Source organism: Salvelinus sp. IW2-2015, linkage group LG22, assembly GCF_002910315.2.
Source record: "Salvelinus sp. IW2-2015 linkage group LG22, ASM291031v2, whole genome shotgun sequence".
NCBI classification, from domain to species: domain Eukaryota; kingdom Metazoa; phylum Chordata; class Actinopteri; order Salmoniformes; family Salmonidae; genus Salvelinus; species Salvelinus sp. IW2-2015.
The window spans coordinates 8,589,496-8,616,739 of record NC_036862.1 but is presented as its reverse complement, the minus strand read 5'-3'; the positions used below and the strand labels follow the sequence as shown (position 1 = coordinate 8,616,739).

General features: G+C 42.6%; 1 protein-coding gene across 1 annotated transcript in view; it reads right to left on the bottom strand.

The window, feature by feature from the left end:
* LOC111949943 (leucine-rich repeat and fibronectin type III domain-containing protein 1-like protein) overlaps nt 1-27,244 on the bottom strand; it is a 130,858-nt gene that overhangs the window by 34,648 nt on the left and 68,966 nt on the right. Inside the window, exon 2 of the mRNA XM_023967301.2 lies at nt 17,070-17,269. Coding sequence (XP_023823069.2) covers nt 17,070-17,134 — 65 coding nt within the window. The 5' untranslated portion in view covers nt 17,135-17,269. The remainder of the gene's footprint in view (nt 1-17,069; nt 17,270-27,244) is intronic.

Below are 27,244 nucleotides of genomic sequence, written 5' to 3'. Positions count from 1 at the left end.
TAGGTATCCACTGTAACCTTTTTATATTGTCAATTGACTCGGATACTTTTACAAGCTACATGCCCTTGACGAGTCCTGACAGTCACTTTGACTTGTTCATTTTGTATTCAGTATGAGGATGTCTGGCCTGTATGCAATGAGCATCGGAGGCAGCCAGCCCAGCACCGGACCATAAACTACACGCCTGTCAATGAGATACACTGGCTTGTTTTCCCCCCTGTCTGTAAGCAATCAAAGTCATGACAGGCTTGTTAAGCATGTCATGTTGACACCTTCATAAGGAGATGGCTCAATATTTATCGAATGGAGATAGAGGAGCGGCCTATAATGTTCGCCTTCCTGCAGAATTATAGCTAGTAACTGGTCGGTTCGATGGAGAGTGAGAGAGCAGGGATAATCAGTCCTCTGTCCGATGACTGGCCCTATACAGCCTGTCCGCCTCCTGCCATTCCTATTCATTTTTGGGGTTTAGGGGCAGAGACTTATCTAAAATTTCAGGACTTAATTGAATGTTGGAAATTATACATGTGTCTGCCCAAGGCATGGTGACAGCTCCAGAAAGCACAGACACATTGAGTAGGCTCCGAGAGATTATGACAATGAAAGGAGGGGGAAGAAGAAATTGAGACAAATCCTATCTAGTTGTCTGTTTTAAATCAGCGCGACGTTGCCGGAAATAATGAACATTTGGGTAAGTCACACAAACATTTCCGAGGGCGGAAGATAAAAAAACTTTCACTCAACTAAAATGAGTACTTTTATTTCAATTACAAAACGATGGCATCATTTATAGTATGTTATTGATCGCCTCAAACAATAATAAAAAAAGTAACTGTGGTAATTAAAACTGGTTAAAAATGTTATATGATAGACTCTCAGACGGATATTCTTTGTAACATGTATGGTAAGTAGTTTCTAACTTCTTACTGTCTTTCATGAATAACTTTTTATAAGAACAGTGCATTCAGAAAGTATTCGGACCCCTTCACCTTTTCCACATTATGTTACATTACATGTTATTATTATATTGATTAAATGTACGTTTTTTCCCCTCACACAATACCCCATAATGAAAATGCAAAAATTGKTTTTTAGAAATTAGCGCAAATCTATTCAAAATAAAAAACTGAAATATAGCATTACATAAGTATTCAGACCCTTTACTCAATACTTTGTTGAAGCACCTTTGGCAGCGATTACAGCCTCAAGTCTACTTGGGTATGACGCTACAAGCTTGGCACACTTGTATTTTGGGAGTTTCTCACATTCTTCTCTGCAGATCCTCTCAAGCTCTGTCAGGTTGGACGGGGAGCGTCGCTGCATAGCTATTTTCAGGTCTCTCCAGAGATGTTCGATCAGGTTCAAGTCTGGGCTCTGGCTGGGCCACTCAAGAACATTCAGAGACTTGTCCCGAAGCCACTCCTGTGTTGTCTTGGCTGTGTGCTTAGGGTCGTTGTCCTGTTGGAAGATGAACCTTCGCCCCAGTCTGAGCTCCTGAGTGCTCCGGAGTAGGATTTCATCAAGGAGCACTCTGTCCTTTGCTCCGTTCATCTTTACCTCGATCCTGACTAATCTCCCTGTCCCTGCCKCTGAAAAACATCCCCACAGCATGATGCTGCCACCACCATGCTTCACCGTAAGGATGGTGCTAGGTTTCCTCCAGACGTGACGCTTGGCATTCAGGCCAAAGAGTTCAATCTTGGTTTCATCAGACCAGAGAATCTTATCTGAGTCCTTTAGGTGCCTTTTGGCAAACTCCATGTGTGGTGTCATTTGCCTTTTACTGAGGAGTGGCTTCCCTCTGGCCACTCTACCGTAAAGGCTTGATTGGTGGAGTGCTCCAGAGATGGTTGTCCTTCTGGAATGTTCCCCCATCTCCACAGAGGAACTCTGGAGCTCTGTCAGAGTGACCATCGGGTTCTTGGTCACCTCCCTGAGAAAGGTCCTTCTCTCCTGATTGCTCAGTTTGGCCGGGCAGCCAGCTCTAGGGAGAGTCTTGGTGGTTCCGTAGTTTTTCCATTTAAGAATGATGGTTCTTCACTGTGTTCTTGGGGACCTTCAATGCTGCATACATTTTTTGGTACCCTTCCCCAGATCTGTGCCTTGACACAATCCTGTCTCAGAGCACTACGGACAATGCCTTCGACCTCATGGCTTGGTTTTTGCTCTGACATGCACTGTCAACTGTGGGACTTATATAGACAGGTGTGTGCCTTTACAAATCATGTCCAGTCAATTGAATTTACCACAAGGGTGTTCCAATCAAGTTGTAGAAACATCTCAAGGATCATCAATGGAAACAGGAAACACCAGGAACTCAATTTCGAGTCTCATAGCACAGGGTCTGAATACTTACGTAAATAAGGTATTTCTGTTTTTTTWWTTTTTATAAATGTGCAAAAAAAATCTAAAAACCTGTCTTTGCTTTGTCTTTATGGGTATTGTGTGCAGATTGATGAGAGACAAATATATAAACCATTTTAGAATAAAGCTGTAACGTAACAAAATGTGTAAAAAAGTCAAGGAGTCTGAATACTTTCCGAATGCACTGTAGATAGMTGGACTACAAATCACAGAAAAAATGCAGCAGTAAATCCAGACTTCAATATGTCTGGGACAGGGCCCATAGAGAACACTTTAGTGAGATAGAACAAGGGAAGCAGACTAGCCTGGACACGCTTCTCTGGACAGATGATGTCAATTATCACTCCAGGCTAATTATAAAATACATAGCAGATAGGCTGCTTCGGTGGCAGGCAGATCTCTTCGTGCCAGAACAATGTTCACACATTCATCTTGTGGTGGAAATCCCCCATGGTGTAACTACGCTTTGCCTCGAATGGTCATGCCAATAATGAGGGGACAATATAAGAGAAGATATTAATTGAATTATGGAAATGAGACGTGACATTTTTTTATCTTCTGGGCTCCCCAAAGAGCACATTCCGCATATCTCAATAAAGTTCTCTCTCTGATTTGCACAGTAACGTCTCTGCGTGTGACTTGGAAGTTGGCAGGGGGTTTGGGCTGGTATGCTGGCCTAAAATTAGGCGATGTGCCATAGAGGAGGAACGGGGGAGGAGGAGGGTACAAGGCTGTAATTACAAGGATCTGTGCCCCTGTCGGGACAGCCATGATGGAATCTGGGCAGGCTGGGAACACTGTGCTGTAATAATGACATACTGGAGCTCTGTCAGTGTTCCTGGAGCACAGCCAGGAACTCCTACCAACAGCACAGATGATGTAAACAGAGATAAATAATACAATAAAATAAACACAAAAACTGCTGTTGTTTTTGACAACAACATCAAGCTTAACCAGTCATGAATACAGAGTTGTTGACCCTGAGTGATGAGCATCTTCTTTGGCGCCTCACCTGCTTTCATAGCCTACTTGATGTACCATGTCATTGTTTTTGCATCGTATTGTTTAACACACACACATTCAACCACCAATGGCATGTTACATAACCTTGCAGGTGGCCCATTAGATAGCACAGAGCATCATAGAAATCTCCCTGGGATCCACAGAACAGCTTCTGCCTGGACAGATGCTGGGCTAGTGACTCATCCCTGTCTCTGTCTGTGTGATTGTAATGATTATATTAAAACCCTCCATGTCTCCTCGRCGTGGAGATAATATGCACATGGCACCACCCCAAGTCTGAAAATAGTGTCACTAATGACAACAACAGTAGCGCAGCAGTGGAGTGGTGAGGGGTGATAAGACGGCGGAGGGAAGGAGGCGAAGAGGCTTTGCAAAAACAGTCACACAGTGAGAGGACGTCGACACAGAGGGCCTGTACCGCGGGCCACTGCCCGCCTCTCAGCCCAGCGGAAATCTCCCAACTCCCAGATCAAAGCTCGAACATGCTCCAGAAATCTCCTCTCTCTCTCTCTCTCTCTCTCTCTCTCTCTGTCTGTTAGGAGAATAATTGCATAAGTGGTTTCAGCTCTCTGAATTTATCTCCCATAAGTCAACTTGTCTCTCACACACTTTCCTCTTCTTTCTCTCTTCTTGCGTCTTGCTTCACTCTCCCCGGTCTTTCTTGCCTTTACTCTCCTCTTGCATCTTCATCCATGTCTATAGCCCTCAGATTTGCCACAGAGCTAAACCTGAGAGATACGATTTCACGTTTCATTGCTGACCATGGTTAACGTCAATGTTTATCTTTCCAATTTTTYTATGATTCAAATATCATAACGCAAACCCCTGCTATGATGCAATTTGATACAATGACACTCTCCCACCCATCCACTTACCAAATGTCTTTGTAAACTGCTCATTAAGACTTCACCGTGGCAGAGCACTGGGTGGATCAATGAAGGGAAAATCTAGCCTGATCGACTGAGATAATACTGGCCTCTCCTGGAGAGTGGCCCGGCCCCTGCTCACCCACCGGCTGTCAATCTGAAGAGTACCTCATCCACACTCCCTCCAAACACTACAGCCACCCAGCAAGAGCCCTAAACCCTGCCAACCCCAGGACCAGTAAGGGAGGAGAGGGGAGGGGAGGAGAAAGGAAGGTGGGGGAGGCGACCTATTCCTATGTTGCCTTTGTTGTTGTGGGAGATGAGCACATCAACGTGGAAATAGTCTGCCAGAAGGTACAGTCAAAGCAAAGGTTGCCAGCATTGAGTACTTGCATGATTATATGTGTAGATATTATATGCAATGAAACGCGACCGCACATACACACACACTCACACACACACAAACGGCCCCATACCCAAAACTCTGAGAGCGCTGGAGTGTCATGTTGTCTTGGCAGGACGGCTGTAGTGGCAGATGGACTGTGCTGATTCCTTGTCCCCTATGGTTTCCCTGGTAGTGCCAGGCAGAAGGGATGATCTTTCTGCCTGTAAGCCAGTCTAAAACGTCTCATGTTGGGCTTCAGAAAGCAAGGAAACATCCCTTGACGGCTCTCTTCATCCAAAGCTACTGTCTGCTCATCTCTTTGACTTAATCAAAAAAAAAGATTGTTTTGTAACATCTAAACACTCGAAATAATTTGATTTCCCAAAGGCAAAAAGCAACCTGCGTGGAACCTTTAATTTGATCCAATATACACTTAACATTTTTAATAAATGGTTGAGGGAAATTCAAATCAAAAGCCTTCCAATAACTCACTAATTGTCCAACTGGCCCTTAGCTGACAAAAACAATTGGTGTGATGCACTCAGTGACAGGTGAGTTCTCTTGCAGTTTTTAGTTTTTCTATTGTGTCCGATATGGCAGTTCTCTCACTATATGCTGTGAGACATTAAACATTTCCTCTTGGTAATCTCTCCTTTGTGATAGCACTGATTGGATCACTAATGTCTCATTCTATTTTTCATTCACAGCTATGACAGGACATTCACGCTGAAGAGCAGACATTAGGCATATCGTTGTCAGCGAGCAGTGACGGGCCGTTAAGTTCTTCAAGGGTAGCTGGCTTCTTAAGTACTTATTCAATTAAGGTTACTTAAATTCCTCAAAAGAATTCAGTCAAGCCAGCCAATATCCCAGTTGAATGATTTGGCCCCTGATTCCTGCGGGACTTACACCCTGAAGACTCAGAGCCACCGTACTCAAGAGCTAAAGATCTATACAAAGACAATAATCTAGTTCACCCATTGCATTTGAATTGTCAAACAATGACAAATGTGTCTCCTTACACAACAAACAATTCACATGGGAAAATATCAACGCTGCTACCATTTTTCCAAATGAGGACTATATTTTCTCCGCCAGCAGGGTGTCAATGTGGTTATAATGACAGTCAACCACGGAATGACCCTGCCTCAATTTCAGACCGAAGGAGAGATTGACTGGCAACAGGAGATCATTATATGTAACTCCTCCGTCCTCAAGACAAGAATGTCAGTCCATTTGATTTGATAGCATTCTGTTTCACATTGTTCCAGTACTCCACACATTGATGTTTACTCCCTTTGAAGCGGGCAAGAACAGGTACCAGGGAAGAAAAATATATAGTGGTCGCTGTCACTGCTCACTTCAAAAGAGCCATTTCGAGCATCAATCAAGGGTTTGCGTGATTCGACATGATTTTGACACAGCCAGTGGCAGCCAGTGGCTGTGTCAAAACCCTGTGATTTCTGGACCTGTTGGTGGAAGATGAATCTGTATCGATTTGCCAAGTTCGTCTGAGGTTGTAAATCATCRGGAGATACTATTCTTCACAAAGTGGGCTACAATGTTGTGAGAGACAGAATGCTCGGGAGTCTAGCTATCCTCCATCCATGTCATTTTGATCAAACTACAAACTTAGATGGTGGAAACAGTAGGTTTAAAACTGACTGCCTAGGCATAGTTATGTGTTACATCTGTATATGTGCACTTGTATATGTGCACTAGATGAACATACTTTATATTCAACTGGATTGTAGATTAAAATGGTAAACTCCACCATATGATAAATCTGTGTTCTATACCAWAACCCAACAACTTAACGGCTAAAGAGTTGTGATTTCTAATGATTAATCTATACTGAACAACAAATATAAACAATTTCCACAATTTTACTGAGTTACAGTTCATATAAGAAAATCAGTCAATTTAAATAAATAAATTAGGCCCTAATCTATGGGCTGGCCTAGAAGGGCATAGGCCCACCCACTTGGAAGCCAGACCCAGCCACTGGGGAGCCAGGCGCAGCCAATCAGAATGAGTTTTTCCTCATAAAATAACTTTATTACAGGCAGAAATACTCCTCAGTTTCATCAGCTGTCCGGGTGGCTGGTCTCAGATGTTTCCGCAGGTGAAGAAGCCGGATGTGGAGGTCCTGGGCTGGCGTGGTTACAAGTGGTCTGCAGTTGTGAGGCCGGTTGGACTTACTGCCAAATTCTCTAAAACAACGTTGGATGCGGCTTATGGTAGAGAAATGAACATTCAATTCTCTGACAACATCTCTGGTGGACATTCCTGCAGTCAGCATGCCAATTGCATGATCCCTCAAAACTTTAGACATCTGTGACATTGTGTTGTGTGACAAAACTGCATATTTTAGAGAGGCCTTTTCTTTTCCCCAGCAGAAGGTGCACCTGTGTAATGATCATGCATCTTAATCAGATAATTGATATGCCACACCTGTCAGGTGGATGGATTTACTTGGCAATTGAGAAATGCTCACTAACAGGGATGCAAAAGATTTTTGCACAAAATTTGAGAGAAATAAGCGTATTTCGTGCGTATGGAACATTTCTGGGATTTTTTATTTAAGCTCATGAAACATGTATATTTTTGTTCAGTACATAYTGATTAAACATTTTGCTCAACATCTAATCAATCAAAGTAATCATGAAAGAAATCACTTCAAACAAAGAATAAAAATCCCACACTCCCTACTTCTCAGTGTGGCTAAAAGTATACTGAGCGCTTGAGAGTCGTGGGCGATGCAACACATGGGCTGATCAATAGTCTTTAGGGAAGTGATCACTGCTGCTACCTCGCTTTCCAACCAAAGTGCATGAATTAAGGCGCAAACTGAAGGAGAGTGGAGATTCAGCAACACTAGGAGGACAATGGAATTCAATAAAAAAAGTTTATTTTGCTCAAAGTAGAACAATGGTCTTTGTTGAGGCTCAGATTGGAGATCCTTTAGTGATCTCCAATGAGCAGCACATTTGGCCAGGACTATGGTGGCTCTAGGGGGCAAAGTAGCACACAAGGTAACACGCTCATCTCCCAACACTTCACACACCTTTTCCTCCATCCAGTCAGAAGGTTCTGAAGGTTGAATCTACCAAGACCCMAAATAAATCCCTCCAGACTGTCCCTATGGAGATAAAGAGAGAGAGAAAGAGCGCGAGAGAGAGCATGAGACAGTGAGACAGATGAAGTGAGAGAGGAGAAAGAGAGTGAGAGAGACTCAAAGGTTGTTACTGGCCAGGGGGTACTGTGGAACTGTGAAAGGTATTAGCGCATTGGGAGAAATCTACCAATATTATGCCAACTGCCAGCAGATGCCAAAAACATCTTCCTCTTATCACCTAATCCAATTCCTGCTTGTGCAGGTGTTTCCCTGAGCGTGTCTGTGAAAAATGCCAGAATTGAGCTGGATCAATTCTCTCTTAGTGTTCATCTTGGCTCTGTGATCTTTGGAAAGTGGTTCATGTATTTTACAAGAGAGCAGAGGAAACAACTCTTTGAGTGGAGTTTCTACAGCGCGTATGACTCCATTTTCAGTCCAAAAATKGATAGCTTTTTCTTCGATGCTGAAGCTTGTCCATAGCACACATCCCTTTTTCATGGCTGAAAGTGAGGCTTTAAATGGAGAAATTATAGACTAGAGAGCCCCTTCTTATCGACTGATTATAATCACCATTACCCAACATTCTGCAGATGTAGGCTATTAGTTGACTAACTTTGTTCGGCTAGCATTAAGCAGGCCCTCAACAGTTTTGGATATTTATAGTAAAAGAAAAAACCCACTCTGAGCAATATAGTATAATCTACAGTGAATAGAGCCATCTGCTTGGAGACAAAACKGTAATTATATAACAATTATGAATTGAATGTGTATTGTATAACAACATGATTGGACATTATTATTTGAAACTTAGGCGTTTGAGAGGGAGGCATGCGATGTATTTTGACTTAAACAGACTGTGAAAGGGGCTAGACCTCACTGACACACGTATGCATGGATACACACAGACACAGCACACACATCACCAAACACACACACGCGCACGACAACACACACACACACACACACACACACACACACACACACACACACACACACACACACACACACACACACACACACACCACACACACAACACACACCACACACACACACACACACACACACACACACACACACACACACACACACACACACACACTCACACAGAGTTCAGGAGTTGGGTGGAAGGAAACACACTCTGCCTAAGTGAGATAGCTTGAGATAGCTAGAGGGAAAGCTCAGGGGGACGTTGTTGGAACACAATGGTGTTGTAGAGTTTCAAGTTTTATATAACATTGCCTGAGGGATGGTCATGATGGTTAGACTGACATTGTTGTGACACAGCACGAGAAGAGAAGAGAAGAGGGATGTTGGCTTGATGGTGACATGTACAGTGTCTGTCTGAGCAGCCCTGCCTCAGTGGGGACACGGTCGGGAATGGGGGACTAATCCTAGCCTGCTTCACAGAGTGTTTAAACAGATGGGCCCGGCTGCTGTGAAAGCCTCACTCACAGATTGCCTTGGAATCCGTTTGAAAAGAGAAAAGAACAAGTGAAAGAGAGTGAAAAGTAATAGATGTCCTGGGTGGCTAACTCTCTCTGGTGATGTTGCTAGGGCCAAACAGAAATATGTATAAGATAAAGTTAAATGTGATGGAATATGTGCACAGAAATGTGATGGTTATGCCACTGGTTCCAGGTTTGTGGTTATTTTACTTCTGTAGCTTCTGTGCTGCGTTAAAGTCCCTGTATTCTCGACATGTAGGTCTTAGGGTATGCCCAATAACATAACTATGCATATTGACATGTCAACTAAGACTCGGTGTCCTTACTTAAGACTTAATGAATCGTAATGACTCTTGTGATAATGAATTTACAAGGACATTTTCCATTCAGCAATCATCACGCGCTACAAAATGTGGGCTTAAAGAATCCTTAAGAGTCTAACGACACACCCCTGCGTCAATCTTATGAACATAATACAAAAATCCCCATCTGTTGGTTTAAGCGAGTTTAAGTGACATGTGTTGTTTTTTTGTATGGTCTGTCTGAATCCGTTGCATCAGCCTATGTCGCCCTTCCGCATCTGTGGTGGAAAGTGGCAGTCCCACAGCGTTGTTTGTCAGGCCAGATATGACCACTCTATGAAAAGATGCTACTCTCACGAACACGATGGTGTTCTCCCTTTTGCACTACATCCCCCCCACAAGTGTCATGGGACTCGAAGGTAACCCATACCAATGAATAGAAGTACTGTGTGGAGATAGTTTTGTGCCTTCTAGATATAGGACCGACACTTCAAAACCTTATTCCTTATGTTTCTTTTTTTACCGTCTTTCTCAATAAGTTTCTATGGGCTGTAGCAGTGAAGGCCAAATTCAATATTTTATCAAATAAATTGTAAATATTTTTTTGATGTACCTAAATGGGCTCTAAAATTCTAGATGAAATAGCTAAATGATCCATGACATAACCATCTTAAAACAGTTCCACATGTTAGCTTAGTAGAGCACCCCTCACTCCAACCGCTTAGACTTTTAGAGGTTAAAGAAGAATTTACTTTTATTAATGTGCAAATTTCTGCAAGCATTCCAAATGTTGTCGCCAGGAACATACTGGTTCAGAGAGATAAACAAATGGACTGCGTGGTAACTGCTGCACAATGGACAAGGCCGCCACACTGATACTGGCAAACAGAGAAAGTAGAGCTGCGAGCAGCAATTCAAGGCTATAAGCAGATAAGAGTTTTAGTATTATTCAAATCATTTGAAATGTTGGAAAGATTTATTTTTTAGAGATGCATTTGTTCCTCAAAAATGTTGACATTTGCACCCTGTTTTTCGATTCCAAATGCTTGCTACGGAGTCACCATGTTTTCAATCAACACCATATTGTCTGTGTGGGTGTGGCATGTGGCCTACTAGCTTCATAAAAAAAGTACTACTATATGTGTGAAGTTATTATGAAACAATAYATAAAAAAGGCAGATGTTGGTTGAACAACAATGCAAAAAATTGTTGGAGTTTGGGCAGCTTCATTGCTAGGCACTCAGAAATCCCACATCGGTATCTATAAAGGAGCACTCAGCAACTTACTTTTGATTTAAAATTCCATCAATGCTCATAGAAACAAAACAAAGACTATTTCAAATACTTTGAATTCTTCTCCATACCTGAGTGACTCGTGCCAAAGGAAAAGAAAACAGTGAATCTCTGTCTCTCTTTCACCTGACTGGGGAGAGGTTTGCTATGTTTTTGTTTCTCTTTCTCCATTTCTACCTGGAGCACTCTGTTTTCTCTTCATTCTCTTCGTTTCTCTCCTTTCTCTCTGTTCAGAAAGGGCCTGGGTTTTTCATCTCCTGTCCACAACTCTGCGGTCTCGTTGTCTCCCTGATGGGGGAAATGTTTGGTCTTCCAGTTTTATTCTTTCTTAACACCAAGCACTTCTTCCTAGCTCCATTATCACAAATACCTTCTGTTGAGTTCTGAGAAAACCTGACATGGTGGCTTTCCATTCTTGCGTCGCGTAAAAGGTTTTACCATAATGCCTGGTGCCGTTTATGTGGTCGAGAATACAGGGACTTTCACGCAGAACAAAAGCTACAGAAGTAAAATAACCACAAACCTATTGAGGACATGAAAAGAACATCCTGTCCACGAAAACAAAACACAAACGAGGTATATGTGTCAGCTACTCTAATAATCACAGAACGCTAGAAACAGGGAGTGGCACATGAGAGAGAGAGAGAAAGAGAGAGGAGGGGGGTGGAGAGAGTGCGAGAAAGGGAGAGAAACAGAGAGAGGGAGGGTGAGAGAGAGAGAGGGTGAGCCGACAGAAGCGCTGGCTGTGAGGGACGTGGTTGGCATGGCGAGCTTAGAGCTTTGACACCTCGTTACGGTCTGCCGTGACACTGACACGTCACAGGAGGAAGATGGAGAGAGAGGATAGAGGGAGAGGAGGGGGTCCTATCAGAGCTCCCAGGCTCACAGGCCTGGCATGTGGAAGATGGAAGACAGAGGATGCCCCCACCAGCAGGGCAATCAAGCTCAACAGATGGCACCGACGTCTGGGAGCCTGAGACTGTATACGCCCAGCTAGAGCAGGGCTGATGACAGAGACGCATAGGACCTATCTGAGCAGCACATGAGTGGGTACAAGGAGAGYKYKTRTRKYKGGGGGGGTGTACAGGCACGTGTGTTTGTGTGTGTGTGACAGTGTTTTACAGTGTGTGTGTGTGTGTGACAGTGTGTGTGAGTGACTGCGACAGTGCGTGTTAGAGTGTGTGGGTGGGTGTAGCCTACCTGAGGCTGACACACTGTCGGCCCAAAAATTGCTAACGCAAATGTGATTAATTAGCTCGTTTTTTTTATAATTACTACAAATCACACCTACTTCAAATGGTAAAGATTTTGTGTGTCACTGCTAATTCTTCCAATTGACATTCACAAATTCAGTCTTATGCTTATGGTAAAAATATGACCGTCGCTTTCATTTATCGTTTCTCTTCACAAATACAGAGGGCAAATGAAAGTGCGAGGGGTCCAGTGAGTTGCACAAAAACGAAGTAAAGATTTGAATGGAGTAGGGAAGGTAAACCGTAATAAAGGAGGCAGGTTTAGTAGAGGTACTGACATAGGAAGAGATAAATAGAAGGGGGAGGGAAGGTTTTTCAAATGGGCTCCTTTTAAAACACATGCACACTTACACACGCAGACACACACACACACACTTACACACTTACACACAAACAATCCCTCTGTATCTCAAAAATCTGACAATACATGAAAGCCTTCAAAGACGCTCATCTTGTCTCTGAAGTAACATTCATGCAAAAACAGTGTGGGTGGGTGGGGGGGGCAGAGAAAAATTCAGCATGGGCTTCTTTACCAAATCATTTAGGAACAAAGGTATTACACATATTTTTATAACAAAGGCTCATGATTGCAACAAAACAAAAAACAATTCCACCCAATGGTAACCGTGTTTAGCAAGTACCCATAAATCCTCCCAAATGAAATGGGGCAAAAGAACCAGAGATTGAACATATCCCAGACAGGAAATACTATAAAATAGTACAATGTGTAGTGGGAAGTTGTTCAAATCATAAAAGCTTGACTACTGAAAGGGTTTTGTTACATCGGCCTTTTCTAAATAATAGTGTTCCTTCTTTCAAGCCAAAGATAATTCACAGACAAATTGATATACTGATGCATTGACGTGTATTCACATGTATATGTCATCTGAGTCCAGATTACGAGCACATAACAGTTCTATTCTGCAATAACATATCCTCTTACCATCACCATTAGACCGTCACCATCCAATTGAAACTCTCAATAGCCTCACACTTATTTCTACCTCTGCCCATAAAAATATCACTGCATAACACCCCCACACCATAACACATGCATATATATTCCTGTCTTTATTGAGATTCCATGTTCGCTTCTGGGTGGGAAAATTCCGTTGCAAACTTAATTTATTCTTCACACTAAATAGATTACCAACCCTATGCAAGCCATGAGGGATACCCCCTTTTTCCATATAATTCACCTAGCCGAATGGAATCCATACTGTATGTGATGGGGACAGAGGGTGTAATCAAACATTTTCATGTTCATGATGATCCTCAACACGCGTTATAACACTACCGCTTTTAATGCTGCATGGACATTGGCTAATGGCTACTGGTCCCACTCCGCTTCTTGTGTTCTCTTTAATAGCCAGCCTTGTTTMCCAGTGGTCACTTTTACATCCGGTCCTTTTCCCCTTAGCACTCCCCAGACTGCAATGAGCACTGATGGGGCCCCAGACATTACACAGGCGTGAATATGAACCAACAGAGTGAGTCCATTATCGGAGACGGATGAGAAAAACATTGTCCAATAAACTTGTGTGGCTGCGCAGTGAAACCAAAACACTTCTTCTCCAGTGGTGTGTGGGCATCATGGAGCAGCTGTCAGTTCCAAGATAAAATTTGAACAATCCATTTTAGTGAAATGAAGGCTCTTGGAATAGAGCCCTCCTGACACATGCAGGTTTATATTAGTTTACCAAACAATGTGGTTAGACTAACTGAACAAAAAACCTCAAGAACCACCCAGATGGATTTATGAGTGCCTGGTCTGGACGTTTGGTCAGCGGTTGGTTGAGGTCGGTGGCCATCTTCAGAGGCCTTGTCAGAGTGTCAGTCACAAATTACACTTAATTTATATCCACTGTTTTATATCCACATTCAGAAATAATTCTGCCTCTTCCATTTACACCTTGTTTCCTTTTTATGCATAAATGAATAGAAATTCAAGGACAGTGATAATTAATGGAAAATTAGGGGGGTTTCATACCATCCCAACCATCCCATTTCCATATACAGCAGCTGGTGTGGCAGTGGAGGAGAAAAGAGATGTGCATTGGGCTTCATTATGATTCCAGCCGGACACATTTGTCAGGGATTATCTCTGAGTGTCTAACACCTAATTACCGTTGGGCCACTGTGCAGGGAGTCCCTCTGAGAACTCTGCTGGCTCTTGCTGGCCGGCTGGTTGGCTGCAGCTGGCACCTCTGGGGTGCCCTTCTGACCCGCCTGCCCGGTGGTACTCTTGGTCTGCCACCATGCCCTCACACCACGTCCTTGCCAGCCAGCTGCCCAGTCGACCGAAGGGACATCCGGTGTCATCTTCGATTCAGGGGATGTGCCAAATATTGAATATAGATGGTCATATTATTCAGAACTCCTCACAAATACTACTTTCTATGTTCTTTCACCTAGCCTTACAGGATTTGCCTGTAAGCATATAGATTAAACAATGTCCATGCATTTTTTGTTGTTGTTGTGTGCTTCTTTGTTTTATCACAGTGGAGGCAGAAAACACTTGCTATTTACTTTGCCCTTAGACTAAATAATTCCTTAATATGATCATTCCACCCTGCTGCTCACACATTTCATGGCTCTTAACCTTTAATAGAATTCTATGATATGTAGGTAGCAGTGCCCACTAGAGAATGAATGCATTAATCAAATAGAGTCCAGAGATTGTATTTTCTATTTATCCATTGAAATTCATGGTAAATGTCTGTGCCTATGTTTTTGAGTGTTTAAAGATGATTGTGAGCACATTTTAAAATCAGGAAAGTATATGGACATAGCTCACGATTCAATAATGACAGTAGTTGTTTAGGTAATTTGATCTATGTATAAAAACACCTTCTGATTGCTGAGTTTATCAGGAAAATAGCTCTGACTGTACGAACACCACACACACACACACACACACACACACACACACACACACACACACACACACACACACACACACACACACACACACACACACACACACACGCACAGTAAATCAGTAAATACTGCAGTGACAGTCACAACAGGTTCACTGGTTCACATCTATCATTAGGGCATATTGGTAATGCAGGCATATAAGATTGCTTACACGTAAAAAAGGTGCTATTTAGATCCCTTTGAAGAACCCTATTTGGTTCAAGATAGAACCCTTTTGGTTCCGGGTGGAACCATAAGGCACAGACATTGGGCTACCAAGTGGCGCAGCGGTCTAAGGCACTGCATCTCAGTGCTAGAGGTGTCACTACAGACCCGGGTTCGATTCCAGGCTGTATCACAACCAGCCGTGATTGGGAGTCCCGTAGGGCGGCGCACAACTGGCCCAACGTTGTCCGGGTTAGGGTTTGGCCAGGGTAGGCCGTCATTGTAAATAAGAATTTGTTCTTAACTGACTTGCCTAGTTAAATAAAGGTTAAATAAAATAATAATAAAACTTGCTATTAGCTGCTTGTTACATGATGTGTATGCATTAAGGCACCCGGTAATTGATGGTTAATGCACATTCTGGATACAGCTTCTCATATTATACTGTACACACTGCCAGGTAAACACCCTCATTAGCAGGATGAAGTTATGTCTAGGGGAGCATGCCAGTGACAAGTGGGTGCTTATTTGGAAGATAATTTTTCACATGCACCAGAACTAGAACTCCTAATTAGAGTATGTATCCCTCATATTAGGTAGCAATAGTGCCTTAATTCCTCTTGAGTAGTGATTAATGTCACTGGAGTATACAGTATGGTCTAGAGAATAAGACTGATATCGAAATGTTTTATGGGCCTGTGTCTGAGAGCACTCCCAACCTTACCCCCCATATCCCAGTCTCCCTGGGCATGCCAAGGGCAGCTTCACCTCAGCTGGTGAGTGCCGGGCCGGTTATAGGGATGGTTGGGACAGAAAGGCTGTAGATGAGGGGGTTACATGGCTGCTTCCCTCCCTGGGAGAGTTCCTGGCGTCTCCTTAGAGAGGCTCCTCTCACCCACTTCACATTGATTAGAGTCACGTTAGATGGCAGAGATAGAGTGACAGCATGGAATCTGAACATAAGTCCCCACCCAGAGTCATTCGATTTCAGGCTCTACAAAGAGACACTGTTCTTGAACCTTTTCTCATGTGATTTTTTTCCACTTTCCCCAAGTGTTAGTGTGTAGGATACACAATCTGGGGAGCAAGGACAGACCGCTGGAAGTCAACATGCAGTAGTGCAATGGAATTGACAACAGCATTCATTCATTGGTTAATTCATTGGTTTGTTCATTTGGCACAGACAGTGGTGATAATGTATAGATATGAAACCATTTAAATGCAATTCATATTTTTTTTATGTATCCTTGAGGTTTCCACATCAAGCTACACCGTTAGAAAAAAGGGTTTGAAAAGGGTTCTTCGGCTGTCCCCATAGGAGAACACTTTTTGGTTCCAGGTAAAACCCTTGTTGGTTCCAGGTAGAACCGTCTGAGGTATTTATTTTCATTTTGTATTTTTGTTTAGCCTTTATTTAACTAGGAAAGTCAGTTGAGAACAAATTCTTATTTACAATGACGGCATACCCCGGCCAAACCCTGACCCGGACCACGCTGGGCCAATTGTGCGCCGCACAATCACGGCCGGTTGTGATACAGCCTGGATTCGAACCAGGGTGTCTGTAGTGACGCCTCTAGCACTGAGATGCAGTGCCTTCGACAAGCTGTGCCACTCGGGAGCCCATATCATGTTTACACATTCAATTAGGGGACATCAGGGTGGAGCAAGTCATTATTTCATCAACATTTCCTAAGTTAGTCTGCAGCTGCTGTTCGACATGGGGTCAAAGTCTCCCACAGACTGTTTTGAAATCAGCTACAGCATGTTCCAATATCCAAACTAGCATACTATCATACCACTTAGAATGAAGAAATGTTTTGGCCATGATTTCTAAGTATCTAGTATTCTAGGGAAGGTATCGGAAAACAGCCATGTGATATTCTGTCCCTGAGGGTCAAAAAAATGAACTCCACCAAGGCCATGATATTCAGCGTACCTTAAAGACGTGGAGGGGAAGCCACCACTTGGCGTTGTCCACGAGCCGGCGGCCTGGGCTCTCATCCGTGTGTGAGTGTGTGTGGGTAGCCTCCACTCTGCTCTATGTGGACAGCCTACGTTGGCTGGACTCAAGTCTGCCCGCCGTTAAGACTCCTGGCCGCCTGTCATTGGCTCAGCTCGGGCCACCTGCCAATCTGCCTGTGAGTGACAAGGGAAAAAAACACAGATGAGGAAAAGAAAAACACACACAAACTGTCACTTTTACAGATACATTTACATATAAAGGTAATTAACTTGACAACGACAGACGAGGGATTACGTCTAAGAAGAGACAGAAAAACACAAGAACTTGTAAAAATAGCTAATTTCCCACCAGAGTTGAGTATAGGAGAAGATTCCGAAATCTGAAGATTGCTTTTCATTCATCAGTATGTGGTGGCCTTGAGCAGTGTGGGAGATAAATGATAAACAATTTCTGTTGATTTTAAATGAAAAATCCCAACGGATTTAAATGATTTTACTGTGATAGCTAACTGTGTATATTCACAAGAGACAATGACATGAAAGGTGTGGATAGAGCCATTTTCACACACAGAGGATTGTGTGAGCTTTTTTTGGGGGGGGAGGGGGGACATTTGGACTGCTACAGGGGATTTGGGTAATGGTTGCATTTTAGAAAGCCTGTGAGATCAAGCGCTCATTTGAAATCTCCTGGCAGCTCATCGTTGCGTCATCATTTTTCTTGTGGCCCTTCAGGGCTTGAATATACATTTCAACCAGACTTCAGGAGGGCTCAGTCATGCCTGTATCTATTAGCGTGTTTTATAACTGCCATGCAAACCCTACAGTTTACACACTATGCACACTGAGCTACGCTGCATGAAACCTGAACTGGATAACTGAACTGATCCCTACAGCATTAGAACCTTTGCACCTTGAATGAATTTCCCTCCGTGGGAAACTAAAACATTTGGAGTGTTTGTCTAATCAGACAAATGAACATGAATATGTTGTTAATACATAACAAACAAAGCAACACTTGATTAAACCYATTCGTTGATGAATATTGAAGGATTTCCTGCTCTACCAACTGGATTTGTATTCGTTTAGCCATACGTGTATCCCTACAGGCATCTACTGAGTTGTACATTAGTCACACTCGTGAGTTATGTTATCCCCCTTAATCAGAGACAGCATCAGACACGATGCCAGAGAATCGAATTGAAACATGACGAGGAACACACAAACGTAAAACACACACACACACACAAAACACTCCCTCTCTCTCACTGACATACCCTGAGGTTTGGCCCCTTAGCCGTGTCACAAAGACAGGACATCAAATGAAAACTTTCCACTATAATAACAGCCTCCCTGCACTGTCTCCAATCRGCTCCATCTGTCAGCCAGAGCAGACAGAGTCTGGCTGCACTAGCAGATCAGGTATGGCAAGCATGAGACAGTACCGCTGTGTTTTTTTTCTACAGTTCATGTAATAGCTGCATCGCACTATCAACATCAGCCCTGCACAGCTCTCCTATCTCGCAGTACAGCAGACGGCATTCGAGCCTACCACTCTGGTGCTTTACAATCCATTGACATTGTTAATAGCTGGAAAGGTCAAAGCACATCTTAGTAGAATGGTCGCTCAGGCTTATCGCTTGTAGAGTCTTCCCCTCTTCCTTCTTTTAAAAATCTTTTCACATCTGACATTTAGGGCAAAGGGGTTTCAAGGTCGGCTCAAAGGCCATATCGCAAATGTGGAAATCAAACAAAATTAGCAGAGCTTGGACTCAGCCATCACTATTTGCGCACGATTCATCACCTGGGGTTCCCTTTAATGGTTGGTCACCCCACTGTGGAACTGTTGCTGTGTTCCTCATCTTAGACGTGTCTGAGGCAGCTAAAGAGCATCATTTATCAGTTCAGCAAGTCTGCTCATGATGATGCCACCGGTTGCGGTCGGTGGTCAGCGGTCACACGCGGTGTCAGACCTCTCCTCAACTAAGGCATTTGGATGGAGTCAACTGAACTGTCAAGTTAAAATGGACCTTCGAGGCTCAGATTGTCATGGCAGCAGGTTTAGTCATGACACTGGGGTTGCAACGGAGTGACACCTGATTTACTTGACGACGTGGCCCTGATTGTCTCTGAACTCAACGTGTGTCGTGGTTATGGTCATCTGATGTCCAGCAATCCCGGCAGGAGCAGGCTAGAAGCCAACCTTACGTCTGGAGAACAAAGAGGAGGGTAGAGGAAGGCAAAAGATCCAGAAATGGCTGCAACCTTCAACCTTTCCTCCCTAACCAACCAATATACAGTGTGCAGTCACTCCAGTCAGCAACGAAGACAGGTTGTCATGTTGTCACTGGCACTGAAGTGTTTCTTGTAGACGATGCAGCTGTTATTTGTTCAACGAAGGGATTTGTCACAAGCTATAACACTTCAACATGTCCATGTCTCCTTTTACTGTCAGTATGACACATGGTTCTTCTGAAGATATTGAATTACAGGTACTAGATGTACGTTGGGCCTAGTAGGCAACTAAAAAAAGCTTGAATGCTGTGCTAAAGCAATGAATGACTATGTTATGGACAGTGCTCCTTAACAGCCACTCCATTGTGAAGCTGTGTGTTCTGGTTTGAAGGCTTCAAGGGGCAAGACATAATGCAGAAACAAAACGGTCGATGCGGATGCAGATCGATTGGCTCACTGCAAACTGCAGCCACATGGAAATGCTTTCCCGTTGGCTCCCCTCAACATCCTAGCTAAGCAATAATCACTCTACACACAATAGTCAGTCCGACCAGTGTATTCCAACCACAAGGTAAACACAATGAGGTAAACAACAATGTTTGAGATTGTATCTAAACCAAACAGCATTCTCCACAGAAATGTAGAGGAGGCTAAGATCCAGTCTCCATTCCCTCCTCCTCCTTCTTCTCTTCCTCTCCCTGGGGGAAAAAACAACATATGCTGACTTCAAGGCAATCCAAATGTTATTAGTCTTGGATGGACAATTGACAATCCCCAAGATGCTCAGCCCGTTTGAGTTCAAGGGAGAGAAAGAGAGAGAGAGAGAGAGAGAGAGAGAGAGAGAGAGAGCTTCACTTAAGCACTTTCTCAGCTTGCAACTGTCAGTCTTTGAATTTAGTCTTGCCTTGCGCAAGCCAACCCCATACCCCCCCCCAGAAAATAGCAAACTCAGGAGAAAACAAGGAGTGAGAATGTCTGTGTGATAAAAAGAGAGAGAAAACATACCAAGCAAGAGAAAAAAGAAAGAGAAAGGGGGAAAGTTCTTTCCCCAGCATTCTTTGCACTTCAAATCCACTACACACACCTGCCCTCGCCCAAGATGCACAATCCGATAGATAGAGGGTGAGAGAGACAACGAGAGGGAAACCTAATTGCTATTTCACCGTTTCGGGGGGGGGGTGGGGGGCTCCCATTCGCTGTAGGCCCCACTGTCCAAAGAGCAATTTTCTCTACATTATAAAGATGATGAGCCACCCTGACCACAGGGCCAGGGGTGAGCATGAATCGTTTCAGCCTGGGGGAGAAAGAGATATATATATATATATATAGAGAGAGAGAGAGATACCTGGGGTATGAGTGATGGGCTAAAAAAAACACCCTGCTTCAATCCAAATCCCGCTCCTCTGGGGAGCAGAGGGGGAGCAGCCTGTGCTTTCTTCCTATGGAGGCCAGATCGCAGCTGGGAGGGAGGTATGTACACTGTCTGCCCTTTTCTGCCAGAGAAAGAAGCACTGCTTTCCCATAGATGGTAAAATATACTGTGTGATGATAAGGAGTTGCAGAGGGCAGCCTCAATGATCCAGCCTCCCATTTAGATGAGATGTGAGCAAAGGTGGTTAGGTAAAGTCAAGGCAACAATACATTTAAAATAAATGAAATTAAATGTGGCTCCATTCAGGAAACTATGGGTATATTGTGCGTCACTACTTTACAGTAGAGGCATTTGAACGTAATTTTTTAAAATCAAAATGCATGTTGGGGCAGAAATGCCTTCTGAAACACGTGAAACATGTATGCGATCTGTAAATACAAATACAATTGTTTAGTTAGGAGCCTAGTTGGTTTAGCCACGGAAAAAGACAGGAACTTTCCCACTAGCCATAATTGGCTAGGATAATGGATGGGCTGGACATACTGAGAGATGAGATCGGATTGGTCTGCCATGTAGCACACTTATGTCAATAACATGAGCTGCTCAGTATGTGTATTTAATCCTTTCTAACGCTGCTTTTTTGAAAGATATCACAAAGAACTGCAAAAGTGATGCAGAGAATTCAGGCATTTGATTGCAAATATGTGGAGGGCGTTGATAAGAGAACACCCAGAAGGCTGTTGTATAAAACACCTGTCTCTGGATTACATCTTCAAACTAAGGGCAACCATGGCATCCGTGACAGAGAGGGAGAAGCGTTAATCCATGTATACGGGTAAGAGAGTCTAGCTAGCTACATTATCAGATATTGTACGTTTCTAATTTTGTCAGAAAGTTGTATTCATTGCAAGTTAAAGCGTACTGTTAGCTAGCAAACTAACATTAGCTAGGTCGCTAGCTAACATTGTGTACGATCTGTGTAGTAATATTATTTGTGTCTCAGAGCCGTTTGCATAGCTAGTTATACCCTAATGTTAGCTAGCTAGCTAACATTGAACCTACTTGGTTAGCTTCAGCTACCTGAAGATTCATGCAGTGTAGTAACATTATGGGATTATGGTTCATTGTTTAGCTAGCTAGCTACAGTACATGTCTAAACAAAAGACTCCACTATCCAAGTAACCATTTCACTATACCGTTTACACCTTCTGTATCCTGTGCATGTGATGTAGTGTGTGTTTACCAGAGATAGTAATGTGAAGAACAACATGACCTGCACCAAAGTCAAATTAGGATATAACGTTAGGCCAACGATAGTGTCAAAGTTCTACAATTCTCCAGTAGAATGCCCTGCTTTTATTTTGTAACACTCACAACCGTTAGCTATTTTCTGTAATTAGCTCGCCATTAATTTGTAAATGACTTGTTGTGATTTTATTTTCCTGTAATAATGAATACAAATTTGCTAAAGTTAAGACATTGTCAGCTATATTATATTGTCATTATTTGAACTGGCCTGCAGGCTAACTTCATGCTAGCTAGCTAACAAGCTAGAAATGAACCAAAACATTGTTTAGAAAGTTGTTTTTAGTTGCCTGGTTTCCCAGATTGACAAATACTACATTTTTTAACGGATGGGTTTATTGGTGTTAAATACACCAGTTATGCTATTTTGGACCACCAGGCTGCTGATGTAACGCAGCCTGTTGTTTTTGTGTTCATACTTTTTCATGACGACATCGCCAAGTTTGATGTCAAACGACAAAGAAGAGCTCTCCAGTAGGTGTACCCAAACCATCAAGGGCCATTTTCTCAAAAGTGGGGTTACAAGTTTATCAACTTTCAAAGCAGAATTACTTTTCCATTGTTCCTCAACTGTAGTGTATGATATAGCATTTTCTAGTTCTGAGTCTCTACTTTTATCCAATGTAAAAAACACAATTTCAAATGTTGCTACATAAGACCGAATCGAGCCGGTAGGTCACAAATGTCAATCAATCACACTAGCGGTTATGTCCACAAAATACACGACATTGCCAAAAGTATGTGGACATCTTTGTTGAACATCTTATTCCAAAATCATGTGCATTAAAATATGGAGTTGGTCCCCCCTGCTGCAATAACAACCTCTGTTCTTCTGGGAAGGTTTTTCCACTAGATGTTATGGCGGTGCCGTGTTGAAAGTCATTTAGCTCTTCAGTAAGGCCATTCTACTGCCAATGTTTGTCTATTGAGATTGCATGGCTGTGTGCTCGATTTAATACACATGTCAGCAACAGATGTGGCTGAAATAACCAAATCCACTCATTTGAAGGGGTGTCCACATACCTTTGGTAATGTGGTGTACATTTAATTTGCATATAAAAACACATACTGGTAAACATGATGTTTGCCAATGGCAAATGTTAAAGACAATGTCTGGTTTTGTATGGCAGAACCAGCCTTGACGTGCCATGAACAAATAGTACTTAGGTTTACATTCATCATTGGCTTCACCTGTTCTAGCCTCTTTGATCATGACTTTGCCAAGTAATTTCATTTGGCTATGTCGAGAGGTTTAATTCAATCATGATTTGGAAGGAAATTATGTATTTTTCAAAGCTTTATTCTGAAAGGAGCCTAAGCTATTCTCAGGAAAACTTTGGAGAGTAAACTAGGGGAGCTAGAGTTGAGCAATTCTATAATTTCTCATTTCCAATCCAGACGTGAGAGGAACAGTAAGCATGCCCGGATTTCTTAACCCTCAACCTCAACTCAACCTTGCATCTCCACGGAGTGAATACAGAGAGTGTGTGTGTGTGTCTGTGTCTGTAAATATTAGTGGATGGGAAAAAGACAAAGTACACAGTGAAGAGGATAATCAATGCTACACAGTTTGACCCCATAGCATCACATAAAACATGTTTGATTATTGCCAGAAACATATGCACTCACTATATATCAAATAGAATTGCAGCCATTAAGAGCTTTCAATCGGCTTTGAATTGCAGGTGGAAGAGGGGGCCAATGAACCTCGTTACGTAASGCAAGCAACAGACCCTGAGTCTCATTCTCCAATCAATTTCTATCAACCACAGAGATAGAATTCAATTARAGGAGTTCTGCACTCACAATGGCGTCGCCCAGTCGAGCCACAATCGCCTCGGTAAAGTGGGCTGGAGGCAGGTGACCTTGAGCTCATAGACTCTGAGAAAAAAGGTTTCCAAAAGGGTTGTCCCCATAGGAGACCCCATTTTTGGGTTCCAGGTAGAACACTTTTGGGTTTCAGGTATAACACTTTTGGCTTCCATGTAGAACCATTTGTGGAACATTTCAACCTGGAACCCCCCAAAAAATTGTTAATCAAAGGGTTCTACCATGGGGACAGCCGAAKAACCACTTTAGGWTCTAGATAGCACATAGAGTGGAGGAAGAAATGTTGGAAAATGCAGTTCAGTGCTTCAGAGGAAAATTGAACAAGAAGGGAAAACAGGAGAGGTAGAAAAGAGGAGAGAAAAGCAGCATGACGTCTGTTCGATCTCATGCCASGGGATCTCGGGATAACTGAGGTGAGATGAGCCTTGTCAAACAAGGAAGTGATAGCTGCTATTTTAAGAGGTGGGGTGAAGATGGGGGTGAGGCGTGCTTCCTCCCCCCTGCTTCGTCTGGGAAGTAGGTGAGAAAGAAGGTAGAAGGTTTATCACACAATCACATTCCCTGTACAGGTAGGCTTACAACAGAAACAAGCACAGGCAACCACTAAAGACAGATTCCGCCACACTCCAGACAGCAGTAATCTCCACCAGCCAGTTTTGAARACAGACTTTATTTTGTAACAGGCCAAAAATCGCATCATCAAGAAATGAAATGAAATATCTTCAAGTCCAGTATTCTGCTTACTTTCCTGGTTTTCAGATAATGTGGTGGACYCGAAAAGACAGTTTACAGTTTTGATCTGGGAGTGGGTGACACACAGTAAAACATCTTTAGAGTTGTGTATCACATCTGTTTGATACGTTTTATTTTGAAATKATTCAGTGCGATTCGGTTTGATTATAGAACAATGCGGTTCGATGCGATACAATTCGATTACTAACATTTGTTGCATAAACACATTCATTTTCCATTCTAAATTCAAATTTGCTGCGGATGGAGCTCATGAGCTGGGCCTCTGACCTGGATCTGTATGTGTGTGTGTGTGTGTGTGTGTGTGTGTGTACGATGTAGGCACCGGAGCTGAGACATAACGGAAACTAGGCATCTACCACCCCACTACCACTACTGATTTAGGGATGTTTTTGTGCCCCCCCACTTTGGATTTGAAATCACCATCACCCACTAATTAACAAATTAGATTAACACATTTTTGCAGATTAAGTGTTTGAGCTAGTAATGTACAGTACCAGTCAAAAGTTTGGACACACCTACTCATTCAAGGGTTTTTCTATATTTTGACTATTTTGTACATTGTAGAATAATAGTGAAGACATCAAAACTATGAAATAACACATGTGGAATAACGTAGCTACCAAAAAAAGTGTTCAACAAATCAAMATATATTTTATATTTGAAATTCTACAAAGTAGCCACACTTTTCCTTGATGACAGCTYTGCAAACTCTTGACATTCTCTCAACCAGCTTCATGAGGTAGTCACCTGGAATGCAAATCAGTTGTGTTGTGACAAGGTAGGGATGGTATACAGAAGATAGCCCTATTTGCTAAAAGACCAAGTCCATATCATTTCAAGAACAGCTCAAATAAGCAAAGAGGAACCACAATCCATCATTACTTTAAGACATAAAGGTCAGTCAATCTGAAACATTTCAAGAACTTTGAAAGTTTCTTCAAGTGCAGTCGCAAAAACCATCAAGCACTATGATGAAACTGGCTCTCATGAGGACCACCACAGGAATGGAAGACCCAGAGTTACCTCTGCTGCTGAGGATAAATTCATTAGAGTTACCAGCCTCAGAAATTGCAGCCCAAATAAATGCTTCATAGTTCAAGTAAAAGACACATCTCAACATCAACTGTTCAGAGGAGACTGAGTGAATCAAGCCTTCATGGTCGAATTGCTGCAAAGAAAGCATTACTAAAGGACACCAATAAGAAGAAGAGACTTGCTTGGGCCAAGAAACACGAGCAATGGAAATTAGACCGGTGGAAATCAGTCCTTTGGTCTAATGAGTCCAAATKTTCGATTTTTAGTTCCAACCGCCGTGTCTAGTAGGTGAACGAAGGATCTCCTTTGCACCCCAGTATCTCTACTTGCACATWMATYTTCTGCACATCTATCACCCCAGTGTTTAWTTACTATATTGCAATTATTTCGCCACTATGGCCTATTTATTGCCTTACCTCCCTTATCCTACCTCATTTGCACACACTGTATATAGACTTTTTCTATTGTATTATTGACTGTATGTTTGTTTATTCCATGTGTAACTCTGTGATGTTGTTTGTGTCGCACTGCTTTGCTTTATTCTTGGCCAGGTCGGAGTTGTAAATGAGAACTTGTTCTCAACTAGCTTACCTGGTTAAATAAAGGTTAAATATATATATATATATTTTTTTTATGTGTGGTTCCCACTGTGAAGCATGGAGGACGAGGTGTGATGGTGTGGGGGTGCTTTGCTGGTGACACTGTCTGTGATTTATTTAGAATTCAAGGTACACTTAACCAGCATGGATACCACAGCATTCTGCAGTGATATGCCAWTCCATCTGGTTTGCACTTTGTGGGACTATGATTTATTTTCAACAGGACAATGACCTAACACACCTCCAGGCTGTGTAAGAGCTTTTTGACCAAGAAGGAGAGTTATGGAGGGCTRCGTCAGATGACCTGGTCTCCACAATCACCCAACCTCAACCCAATTGAGATGGTTTGGGATGAGTTGGACCGCAGAGTGAAGAAAAAGCAGCCAACAAGTGTTCAGAATATGTGGGAACTCCTTCAAGACTYTTGGGAAAGCATTCCAGGAGAAGCTGGTTGAGAGAATGCCAAGAGTGTGCAAAGCTGTCATCAAGGCAAAGGGTGGCTACTTTGAAGAATCAAAAAATATAAAATATAATTTAATTTATTTAACACTTTTTTGGTTACTACATGATTCCATATGTGTTATTTCATAGTTTTGATGTCTTCACTGTTATTCTACAATGTAGAAAATAGTAAAAAGAAAAACCATTGAATGAGTATGTGTGTCCAAACTTTTGACTGGTACTGTATCAATATTACAAATTAGCTATGACATAGCCAATACATTTACTGTATAGCACAATTTTGGATTTCACCCCTGTCTCAAAATCGGAAAGGTTTTGACCATTTGGAAGTTTTTGTAGAGTGATGTTATTTTCTCCTCTCGCATTGGCCATGCAGTGCGCCTCGCAAAAGTGATTATCAACTTTACCATGTATATCTAAAAAYGACCATACACACTGATCGCTTAAAGCAAAACTACCAAAMCTATTGCTGATGGTGAACCTGAACAATCAGAATAAAATATATTGTAAGCCCTGTTCAGCAGGTATAGCCAGATGAGAGTTGTGTCTCCAGTAGCTTAC